General features: G+C 32.3%; 1 protein-coding gene and 1 long non-coding RNA gene across 2 annotated transcripts; one reads left to right on the forward strand and one right to left on the reverse strand.

Moving 5' to 3' along the window:
* Positions 1-11,391, forward strand: LOC132944341 (cationic amino acid transporter 2-like). The gene is made up of 14 exons (XM_061013631.1): positions 1-122; positions 3,074-3,293; positions 3,816-3,944; positions 5,245-5,400; positions 7,109-7,213; positions 7,295-7,450; positions 7,537-7,661; positions 8,186-8,283; positions 8,378-8,517; positions 8,618-8,720; positions 8,815-8,957; positions 10,051-10,217; positions 10,425-10,533; positions 11,073-11,391. Exons 1-14 carry the CDS (start codon positions 99-101, stop codon positions 11,174-11,176), a joined length of 1,779 nt encoding a protein of 592 aa, XP_060869614.1. The 5' UTR covers positions 1-98; the 3' UTR covers positions 11,177-11,391.
* Positions 410-1,485, reverse strand: LOC132944344 (uncharacterized). Its single transcript, XR_009664446.1, has 2 exons — positions 1,306-1,485; positions 410-779 (listed from the first exon to the last, which is right to left on the reverse strand). It is a non-coding gene; the product is annotated as an uncharacterized LOC132944344 (long non-coding RNA).
* Positions 11,392-12,255: the final 864 nt, after the last annotated feature.

Genomic DNA, 12,255 nt, shown 5'->3' on the forward strand with positions numbered 1-12,255 from the left:
ATACGCGATAAAATTTAAATCGGCTTTACCCGATTTTCCGTCTCGGCAGTCGCACCGCATACGAACCACACGTGTTGTACTGGTATTACAATATTATTATGGACAGTCCTTGGTACAAATCGGTAAGTCATTCTTTTTCGTGACAATATGTCATCCAAACATAATCGATTTTAATCTATGACCAGCGACACTAATAGCGACCAGGTTTATAAGTGTGAACACAAATAATTTTGAAAATTAGGAACATAATAATTATATATCATAAGTAGGTAGGTATATTATGTTTAACTGACTAGATAGTATAATACTGATAGTGTATACTGTATACACAAACAATGTATTCAAAAATAATACACGTATTTGCTACTTCGTTATCGAGATTATTTTGAAATTCTTACAAATGCGAAACTTCAAGTTCACGGAATATTTTTTTATTTTTTTTTATTAAGAATAAAAGCTTCAACAACTATAGATCATTAGCCTGTGGTTGTGTTAACATTATTATTAATGGATAATTTAGTTATGATTGGTGATTACATGGCTAAGGGATAAGTGGTTTTTACAGTTTTATATATTTTCATTTTGTTTTTGTTAGTTGTATAGTTTTATCTGAATATTAAATTTTTTTGTCGATGCCGATGAATTAGAAGAAACTATATGAATCAAATGTGTGTTGTTGTGTTCTCCTAGTGTTTCCTCCATCGCTGAAAGTTGGTTGAAGATGTTTTTTGCTTTGACGAATATCGGACAGTCTAAAACTTCCACGGAATATTGTTTGCCTGTGAAAGAATAAATAAAACTGTACAACATTTTTAAAAATGTTACTTTTATGAACTAGGTACGATGAAATTTAATTTTTTTGAAATTTTTCGTTTGCTAATGATTAATACCCCAGGTAAAAAATGTAGTTGGTCATTAGCACATAGCTTATTGAACAGTATATAAGGTAGTACGTACGTCTAAACGACCGGATAATACACCGATAACTTAGGTAATAAAACATTTTAATAATTATATCAAATTCAAAAATAACTGTACCTATTCTTTATTTCAGTTTGCATCCTAATAATTATTTAATTAGAGTACTAATGGGAGTAAATCCCTCCCTATTGCGCTTATGAATAAACGTTAAGATAACAATCATATTATTAGAAGCAAATCAATACCCTGCCAATAATTTACTGTTTGCTTGTTAGACCTATTCTCGAGTATCTAAAACTAGATTCCCTGGCAGATTGTAGGCGTGCTGCTAACCTTAAATTTACTTATTGAATTATTAAAAGCCAAAAGGATAGAATGACTCACTTATTCCTATAAATGTCCCTCCTTACTTCACTCGTCAGCATACCACTTTTAATTTGCCAACCTCCTTCACTAATTATGGTTTTTAACCATTTCGACTCTGTATGTTTCTTGTCAATTCTGACCCCTCCTTTTCATTATCTTTAAACTACCAAGTACTTTTAACGATAATATTAATTGTATATCACACAAGTAATATAAATTGTATTAAATATTTATTGTAAATTGGCACATGCCCGTAGTGTATGTTTAAATAAATAAATAAATAAATAATATTTTGTTGTGAAATTTTATTTTCGGGATTGAAGTTTTTAAAACTTAAGTTAATGATGATTGATATCATTTTTGTATTATAAAAATATATTATAGCACATTTATTGGGATCTGTGATGGATAGACGCAGAAATATGAATAATAAAATCATAAACCTTGTAGGTACACTTGAAGACCATTTGTTTTATACACAATATTATGATTAAGTATAGTTATAGTATACTATAATTGCATTAAGTACACTTTAATGAGCTCAGCAAGTCTAGATATGTAACCGATTTTGATAGCGTTATAATATGCCTAATGCCTATAATATAATATATACTATTCCGTAAGAATTTTAGATTCGAAAAACTTTTATGGTGTTACGAGGTACGAGGTGGGCTTTTTTTGGTGAACAATTGTTTAAGTATTACACTCGCTTTAAAATGACTTAAGTCATAAAATGGACATAATTTTTAGATTCTGAGCAGGGCAAATAAAGTATTGATTTTACAATGATGTGCGTGTGTTTTTTTTTTGTGTCTGAAGACACGGGTTTCAATAAAAAAATGCTGAGTTCAACAACTGTTTCTGGTAGAAAATTTGATCTAGTTGATACTTTTGGGAGTTTAAATTTGAAAATACTTAGTATTGACTTTCTAAAATAATCAGGATAGACTAAAAATATAATACAAACATTTATTAAAACATAAAATATTTGTACCTAACTATTGTTATTAAAATAATTATTTAGTACCCTTATTGGTTTCCAAAAAGATAGACTGTCTTCAATCAGCATCATATAATTTGTGATTCCAAAATTTAAAATTGTTTGCAATCATTTTTTAATTTAGTTAATATTTCAAATTACTTGTATAATTCCTTTGTTTATCATTCTTATCTACTAAATTTGAATACGAATTACCTGAAAATCATGTTTTATGCGTCAGATCGTAGTATAAATGTAATAAAAAATACTTACATCACGTGTTATAGTTGCCAAATATCATAAATGATCACACACAATAATAGCAATAATACTGAACAACTAGAGAGTGTTAGATAAGCTTTGGAAATATACAAATCTAGGACTTAAGGCAGTAAAGCAATAAAAATAATGCAATTAGCTGTGCCACTATTTATATAATGATTGTGATTAACCAATATTAATAAAATATAAATGCAATGCAATTTTGTGTTTACCTTAGAATGGCTGTTAATAAAATGATTATTTGTGGGCAAATAGACTACAGAGAATAATAATTAATAAAAGAAACAATAAGTTACTGGCACATGGCAGGTGATAACATAACACTGTTGTTCACGTACTAAGAATTACTCATGCGTAGCATAATAATATGAATAATAAAAATAATGTAAATTATATTTTTAATCTATATAATTTTGGGACTATATCTTGAATACAATTTTAATAAAAAGGCTCAAAATTTTGTGACGTTACAAGGTAACGCGTTATATCAAGTCTGATACCTTTTTGACATTATGTGTTCAACAGACGGATTCGTTGACGTGGGCGTTGACAAGGAAAAAGGCAGATGAACCGAGCAAAGAAAAACTCAACCGGGTATTGACCTTATTCGACTTGACCGCATTGGGCACCGGCGCTACATTGGGATGCGGTGTCTACGTGTTGGCCGGAGCAGTGGCCAGTTCAATCGCCGGCCCAGCCGTAGTCCTGTCCTTCGTCATTGCCGCTGTGGTGTCAGCGTTTTCTGGTGAGGACCTGCCCAATTTCTATGGAAATCATTTTTAAGCCAATGACGGATGTCAAAATATCCCGTAATCGGATAATTTTACCGAAGGAGTGCGAGATTCTTCCAGGATATTAACTATATTAACTATATTAACTCCTGGTATAATAATAGGCATTTATAAACAAAAATCTATTTTCCAACATAAATCTTTAAATATTTGTGTGATTTTCTCTTCCGGACAACATTCCCAATTTTTCTCAACATAAAAACCTCATTTGAACTATTTTAAACGTTTTAGAAAAATAATGAGCCATGTGGGTCCAGCCATTCTTACGTAATGTAGTTGCTACTAACAGAAAGCACATTTCATTTTTATTTAATAGATTGCCGTGTTATAAAATATATTATAATAAATTATAATTGACCTCAAACCTTATACAATTTTTTTTCTTAAAAAACGCATAAAATAACAATGAGTTCACTGTTTTGTGACAAAAAAATTCAAATTAACGGCCAATATAATATTTATACAAATGTTACTAGGACTTTGTTATGCTGAGTTAGCTGGCCGAGTACCCAAAGCTGGATCTGCGTACATCTACAGTTACGTGGCAGTTGGTGAGTTCACCGCGTTCGTCATCGGCTGGAATCTAATCATCGAATATCTTATTGGTAATATGAATATATCAATCATCCTTATAGTATAGCCATGATATCTTGCAATGTATATTTTAAGTTCATAATAATCCGTTTTTATCTGTTTTGCGTACCAACAATTTTATATAAAAAAAAACGTGAAAAATTACATTTGTGTACACGTGAGAGCGTTTCCGCAAGCAGTTGCCCGACGATGCGTGACAGTGATTATCGGAAACATACACTTATATACTACTATCACATAGACATAGCCCAAATGTACATTCATATGAGATATGAATTGCCTAAACATTACTCCTTAAAAACCGATACGCTTCAGCCCCCTTAACGAATTCAAACCAGTTTTCAGAAGTTGTATCGCGTTACTATGGATCCATCGGAGTGATTGACAAAAAGTACATACAATGTACAAATGAGCATAATATTATTATATTATTTATTGTTCATAATATTGTGCACGACGCCATGACGTAGTAGCGTCTTGTACTTGTGCGTAAGAAAACAGTCCGTTATTTCTTTTACACTACAGTAACACACACCAATCATAATTTACTACACACACACATTTAAACGACTCACTTGCACACACATAAAAGTATTCCTATGGTGAACTCTTAAAAAAATTATATTTTTGAACCACGGGTGTACATAGAACAATCTACAACAGTCGCGGTTTGCAATCTCCTTAAGGGGATCAGTGGCAGACAGTTAATTTAACCAAAAACGTACAAATCTTTATTCCATCACACTGGTTAACCTACTAATGCGAAAAAACTTTTTAAAATGTATTTGAATTCAATATTATGTCTACTTGAGATCGGTCAATCCGATTTTCCTAATTTAACCCCCCCCCCTAAAAAAAAATAAGAAATACAAATGAGCATTGTTTACCGTACACGCGTGGAGCAACACGTACATGATATGCGTGTGCGGTAACGCGTCCACTATTTCTTTTACAAACAGTCACTCACACTAATAAATGTCTCCCTACTACGAACACATTTACAAGATCCACATGCATGCAATTTGAAAACTGCCTAATTGAAACTCCTTAACAATTATCTGCCACCGATCCCCTTAAAAACTAACGGTTATGCAACTTAACACATCGACACCAGATCGTCCGGCGCTAACAAAAAAAATATTACTTATTCGAATTACGCAATAGACATTAATGATAATATTATTATTACTCTCGGGCGTTCGAACTTTGTGATTTTCAAGCATTTTTATACTAACGCGATATTATTATATCTATTTTTGACCTCGTCGCAGCTATGTTCGTTCGTTATCAGTTTTCATTGGTAATTTGCAGGAACCGCCGGCTCGGCCAAGGCTATGAGCAATTACTGCGATTCTTTGCTGGGAAATCCGCAGAAAAGATATATGACTGAATATTTTCCCATACACATTAGCTTCTTGGGCAATTATCCTGATTTTGCGTCATTTGTGGTGATCGTCGTCATCGCCCGTAAGTGTTAAAATATATTTGCATACAATATACGTAGGTATTGGTAAGGTTTATATAATCACATTGATATTGTAAGTGTGTAAAATATTATGAGTTTTCAAAATTAATATTAACAAAACAATTAAATGAAATGAAAATATATATATTTTAGTGAAAAAAAGTACCAAAGTAAAAGTACTTACGAGTTACTAAATAGTTGGTATAGTTACATAACGAAATTCACATCAATGATGAAAGAGACAACACAATATTATAACGACCTGTTGCCTACCGTCTGTACGATAAATATATTTTCCATCGAGATCAAGTGGTTGTAGAAACTCAAATAAACTTTGTGTAGATTTCATAATTTTGTCACGAAAATGGAATATTAATTGGGATATAAATCAAACGTGGTTCAAACTATTTTCTAAACTATCATCCATATTATATCTCCAAAAACAATTGGAATTAAATAACGTGTACACTGCGTTTTTACACACTAAATAATGTGTACACTTTGTTATTACACATAAAATAATGTAGCATTTCCTTGGAACCCCCATTTCCGAATTTTGGATTCAAAACAAGAGCTTTTGTTTGAGCTGGTTTGTGCTTGAATTTTCATCGTTTGTGCTGCATCCATTCAGGATTTAGAAGTGATACCAATTGGGGCTGCCAACGAAACGTTTGTTGTAAATCAAAATTTTGGAATTCTAAATGAACCATGTTTTAGTAGTTTTTTACTGATATTCTGTACCATTTTATCAACATTAGTTCTCTACTACTTCCGAAGTTATCCTTAAACTTAATTAAGGGGTTGTAAAGACATGCCGATACCCCTATAACGAAATGAGTTCAAATCAGTTGTTAGTGTTTATTTGTACTGTGTCCCATCGTTATAGCTTTAGATACTCGTAAAAAAGTTTCTTACAAGTGGTGCTCTGGAAATCCATATAAGTATTGTTTAGCGTTGATTTATTGTCTGATTTCATATTTAGTAAATTTATTTTTATGATGCAGGTTCTGGCGATACGATCGCCAACAATTTTACGTTGGTTAAAATCATAGAAAAATATGTATTTACGTTAGGTATGTAAGCGAGTTATATGTGAATAATATAGAAGTAGGTACAATAAATATTTTTTTTTTATTTTAACCAAGCAGTCGTATCGCTAGCACCACCAATTATTATCCCTTCTAACTACTGAATGGTTGCAGAACTAAATCAGCTTCAAGTGTGGACTACGCGTGATATACGCATAGCTCTATCCAGTATGTATTATCTAAGCTTACATCAGTGTTGTGCACACTTTTAAAATTATCTATATAATACATAAAATAATCGAATAAAAAATTATCTAGCTAAAAGAGAAGATAAAACCTTAATTTTATCTAAATAAAAAACAGATAATTATACAACTTTTAGGTTTTTAAAGACATTATAAAATAAATCTTAATGTGTTCACACATTACACATATTTATAATCGTATAGTTAAGATTATATATTATATTATAAAAAAATACACTATGGATTAAATTAATATATTTGAATAAAAAAACAGTAGAATGACTAACAGATATTAATATATTGCATTAACATTTTAAATTATCTGGACATTTAATTTTATTGTCGAATGAATTATTGACACAATATACTGAAACAAAAAAAAATAATCAATTTGAACAATACCTAGCTGATTGAACTGTTTTACGTTATTTTCATAGTATTGGTGGCTTGGGGTGTGCGTGAATCGTCGTTTACCAACAACATATTTACCGCATTAAATCTGGTAACCGTTGGCATCGTGATCGTCACAGGGTTTTACAAAGGTGAGTGTTGTAATCAAAATGCTGACCCTATCGTAGAGCGCTAATATTTTATAACAACTATGACGAAACTTGAAAATTTAGCGGATTACTCAAACTGGTCTATTCCGAAAAGCGAAATACCACCCGATGCCAAAGGCGGCGAAGGCGGATTCTTACCATTTGGATGGGTCGGCGTAGCAGCGGGAGCTGCAAAATGTTTCTACGGATTTATTGGTTTTGATTCGATCGCCATGACTGGTGGGTATCACACTATCATATTTTATTACATCACAGTTAATATAATTTATAAGTATACGATCGGTTTTTCTTATATTTACCGACAGGTGAAGAAACGAAAAATCCCAAAAGAGACATACCGCTTGCGATCGTCGCGTCTCTGTTTCTGAGCACGATCGCTTATTGCGGCGTGGCCTCCGTTTTGACACTCATGTGGCCTTACTATTTGCAGGTATGCTTTCGGCATATTTTTATTTAGTAACTCATAGGTACTTTTATTAAGTACATTTATTAGATTGATTGTGTAAAAAATACCTTCCATGAACGGGGTGGATACAAGTCGTTCCCCAACACCAACCATCCACTTTTCACAAATTTGTTTTTGCGAATATTTAGTACCTATTCATACGTAATTATTTCGAATTTGTTTGCCTTTATTCTCAATATTTATTAATCATTGGTTTAAAAAAAAAAATTGTAAAAAGTATTATTTTCCATGTGTCTGTGTGTATAAGAGTAGAGGGGGGTTGGCTGAGGAATTGATCATTCAGCCCCACCCATTCACCACACAGGAAATCAATTTATGGCTAAGCTAATGTCAAATTACTTCAAACTAACTATACGTACCTCTTCTTAAATCGGTACCTACTTATTAAATATAATCACAAAAAATATTTGCGGAAAGTCGATGGTGAAAGATTACTTACGTATAGTAAACGGTGTTTTATTATGTTAATATCAACGTACCGCTTTCAGGATGCGGATGCACCACTTCCGGCTCTATATGAAAATTTGGATATGCCAACGATAAAGATTATAGTCACAGGTGGTGCGATATTTGCTTTGTGCACAAGGTACGTCTGCCTCCAAGACGACGTATCACTGCGTTGTCAATATAATATCAGATAAATATATTTTTTATTTTTATTAATTTATACATTTATACAGTCTTTTGGGTACACTATTTCCACTGCCTCGTATCTTGTACGCGATGGCAAGCGACGGTCTGATTTTCAAGTTTTTGTCGAATATCAACGCCACGACCAAGACTCCTTTGATATCCACGGTCATTTGCGGACTTTTCGCTGGTAATACACCAGGTCGCGAACACTCGTCGTCGTCGTCAATTGACCTACCAATAATCTTTTTTTTAACCTATAAATGTCTATATATTATTGTTATATTCAGGTACTTTGGCTGCCGTATTCAATCTCGAGCAGCTCGTCGATATGGCGTCCATCGGCACACTACAGGCCTACACTATCGTTTGCATTTGCGTGTTGATATTGCGGTTAGTCCGAGGTGTTTTCGATAGGCGGCAGAATCTGTTTTTAAGGGTGAACCGTGAAACGAAAATAATGTGTTATTGCATTATTCTTTAACAGGTACACCGACAACAGTCCGTCCATCCAAGACGACACAACGAAGTCGAAAGGTATCACGGTTTTCACATGGTTGAATTTGTCGAACGCAAAAGTGCCGAACTCCGATACTCAATACGTGTCAAGGGCGTTGATATTTATATATAGTATGTATATAATAAATTATTGTATTATTACGATATAATCCTATCAAAATAAGTGCACCTACTTTTTCCCGTACCTATATACACGTTTTCGTATGTGTATTATCATATTGGTTATGTTAAATACTACAGGTTGATCACTGTAATTCTTAGATAACAAAAAAATGTATATAAAAATATTTCGAAAGACAAAAAGAATTTAAAAAAAAAAAAACTAGTGGTTAATTTAAAATTACTGGGGGAGGTTTATTATAGTTTGTGAAGAAAGCCAACGGGAGAAAAACTTCAATATTAAGAAAGTTAACATCAAAACATAGAACATTTCGACGGGAGCTAAAGTCACCAAGTAATAAACTATACAGGGGCGGACTGGCCCAGGGTGCTATAAACCAGGTAGCACCATGGGCCCCCATTCGTATTTATAATGCAGACCCCGATTACCATTTTTAATGTAGAACTCTATCATAATTTTAGTAAGTTTAAAAATAATGTACGTGCTTCTAATTAATTTTTCACCCTAGAACAGAATATTAGCCAGTCCACCCCTGAAACTATATATTGATACATCTGTCGGTCTATAGGGACGTCGGTCCTGTGATACGATCGGAAAATTACCAAACCCAGGCGGTTGCATATAAATATAATAAACAACAATTTTTGAGGGAACCTCATAAAGGGTCATCGTTGGTCCTGTGGACACAACCAGGCAGTTACCGCCAAAATAATATGCACACACAAATTATTGTAAATAATGAATAATACCAGCCAAAGCTTACAAATAAATATATAACAATGTGAATTACCCGATGAAGGTATACACGCCTCCGCAGCGTTTACTCTACATCTTGCCCGTCAGTGGAGCTCACTGCGGGAAGGTGCTCTGGTGTATTACTCCATGGTCTCCATGTTACATCGTGGGAAACAATAACAAAATATATGATACATTATAAATTATAATATTAAAGTGGATTGTCCCAGAGTTCATGCACACACACAGCACAACACTTGGTAGGTGGGCTGTTACATAGGTTCGGTGTGTCTGTATAGATAGCCGAAATGCACAAAGTAGCGTTACAATAACTGTATTTCAATATAGGTGTATGTACGTTTGTGTTTGGAATAAGCTTGGCGAACATGGAATCACATCATGGAAACACGAGGAACGTACTCATGATAATAAATATAATATCAATTTTGGTGTTGTTGGTTACATTGTTCATGCTGAGCAGACTTCCGACAGCTGTGGAAGATCTATCGTTCAAGGTATGAGTATGTTTGATAGAAAAAATACAAACAATTATTGTAAATATAGATGAGTTTTCATATTTAGGTTTGTTAGAATTGATTTTTCTTCTAGAAAATCGTTCTATTAACACATGTCAATATAAATTATAATCGATTGAAAGTTTTCAAGTTGAAGAAATACTAAAAAAAATTAAAGTAATTTAATTTATTTAAATGTTTTTTTAGGTACCTTTGGTTCCCATCATACCATGTTTGAGCATTGTGCTAAATGTTTACCTGATGATGGAACTAGAGTACAAGACTTGGATAAGTTTCACCGTGTGGCTCGTATGTGGTAAGTTCATCTTATTATACCTTCATTTTTAGCCAAATATTATGTTCAATGCTGTAAAAATTTTTTTGTGTGAAACTCGTGAAAGTGCGTAATACCTATTGCATGTTTTTATAGAGTAAATTTCACGTCAACTATAAAAATATTGTGTTTATCGTAGCTCGTTTTAGATTCTGAGTTTCTGACTACTTTTGTAACTATTCGAATTGAGTTCTGTAGGCCTCACTGGGAATTCAATTAAAAAATACGAATTACAATCTACCTAGTTTATTACCTAAAATTTCCGAGCCGAGCTTACAATTAACCTTTTTTATTACGAAAAAGTTCCAGGCCAAGTTTACAACAAGAAAGGTAACTGCGAACACAGTTTACATTTGCCCCTTGGTACCTTAGATATTTGTTTTGTAGTTTAGGTATCATAAATTCATAACCATGAAAATAATGATTATAATTGATAGAATATAATTTTTCAAAAACTCCTTACTATATTTTTCTTTATTCAAATGTTTACTTAAAATTTTACATTCTGTTAATGTTTACAGGATTATTGATATATTTGTTCTACGGCATTGGTCACAGTTTGGAAGGCAATAAGCAAAAAATCAACATAACCACAAATCAAATCAAACTGAAACAATCCAGTTAGTTGTTTGGATATTTGTTAAATTACTCATTAATTTGAATGAATACCATTGGATTCTTCATCTGTTTTTAAAAATATGTATATTTATATTAATGACCTGTATTGGTAGGTACTTATCAGTATTTATATAATATTATTGTGTCGCAATCGTTGCATGCACATAATGAAACAATTATACATAATATTGTATTGGTTATAATTAAAAACCTTTGTATGAATCCAGTACGAATTTTTGATAATATGTAAATGTAGGTAAAACATGAAAATCACACTCAGCTACCCAAAGAAGATATTCGGATAATCGTATTACTTACGCTAAACTATGTTATTATAATAATATAATGACATATTAGATGAGATAATAGGTAGCATTATTGTATATTATAATTTATAATATTATTGTTTTTTTTAATGATAATACGCGTTATTTTTATGAACACCACTGAGGTCGATGATTTTACCTCGAGCTCAGCTCGATGTTTTTGTCGATATCACAATAAATATATTTTATATATTCACGTGAATATTGTCAAAATCAAAAATTAAAAAAATATATATTATTGTCTAGTATAGGTTGGGTTAAGCCTAACCTAACCTTCTGTTCAATATTTCAATAATACAATTATGTTACGCGGCGCAATATATAGGCAGGCACTCTATCTACGCGTGTGGCTCGACGGTTATACATTTCCCATAATGATATTATAATCCGATGTTTGGGTTATTTTGCGAAAATGGCTTAACGGCTTATGTACATCAAATCTATTTAGTATATAACAGCATTTAGCCTATATTTAATTACCAAGGTTTTAGGAGCTACCGCCTTACACCGGAAGCGTTCATCAACAATTGATTGATCTACATCCAATTGTATTGTTTAAATCAAAATTACGTTGGTAACTATTATTATTATCGTCACATAACAATTGTTGAACATGATAACTAAAAAAATTAAATCATTTAAGAGATATTTCATAAAACCCTTTATAAAAGACAAAAGTATAATAATTAGGCATCATTGCATCAATAATTAACATTTGCGAAATAATGCCTGATGGCAGGCCACCACATTCAACTGTTAT

This window comes from Metopolophium dirhodum, chromosome 5 (assembly GCF_019925205.1).
Source record: "Metopolophium dirhodum isolate CAU chromosome 5, ASM1992520v1, whole genome shotgun sequence".
NCBI classification, from domain to species: domain Eukaryota; kingdom Metazoa; phylum Arthropoda; class Insecta; order Hemiptera; family Aphididae; genus Metopolophium; species Metopolophium dirhodum.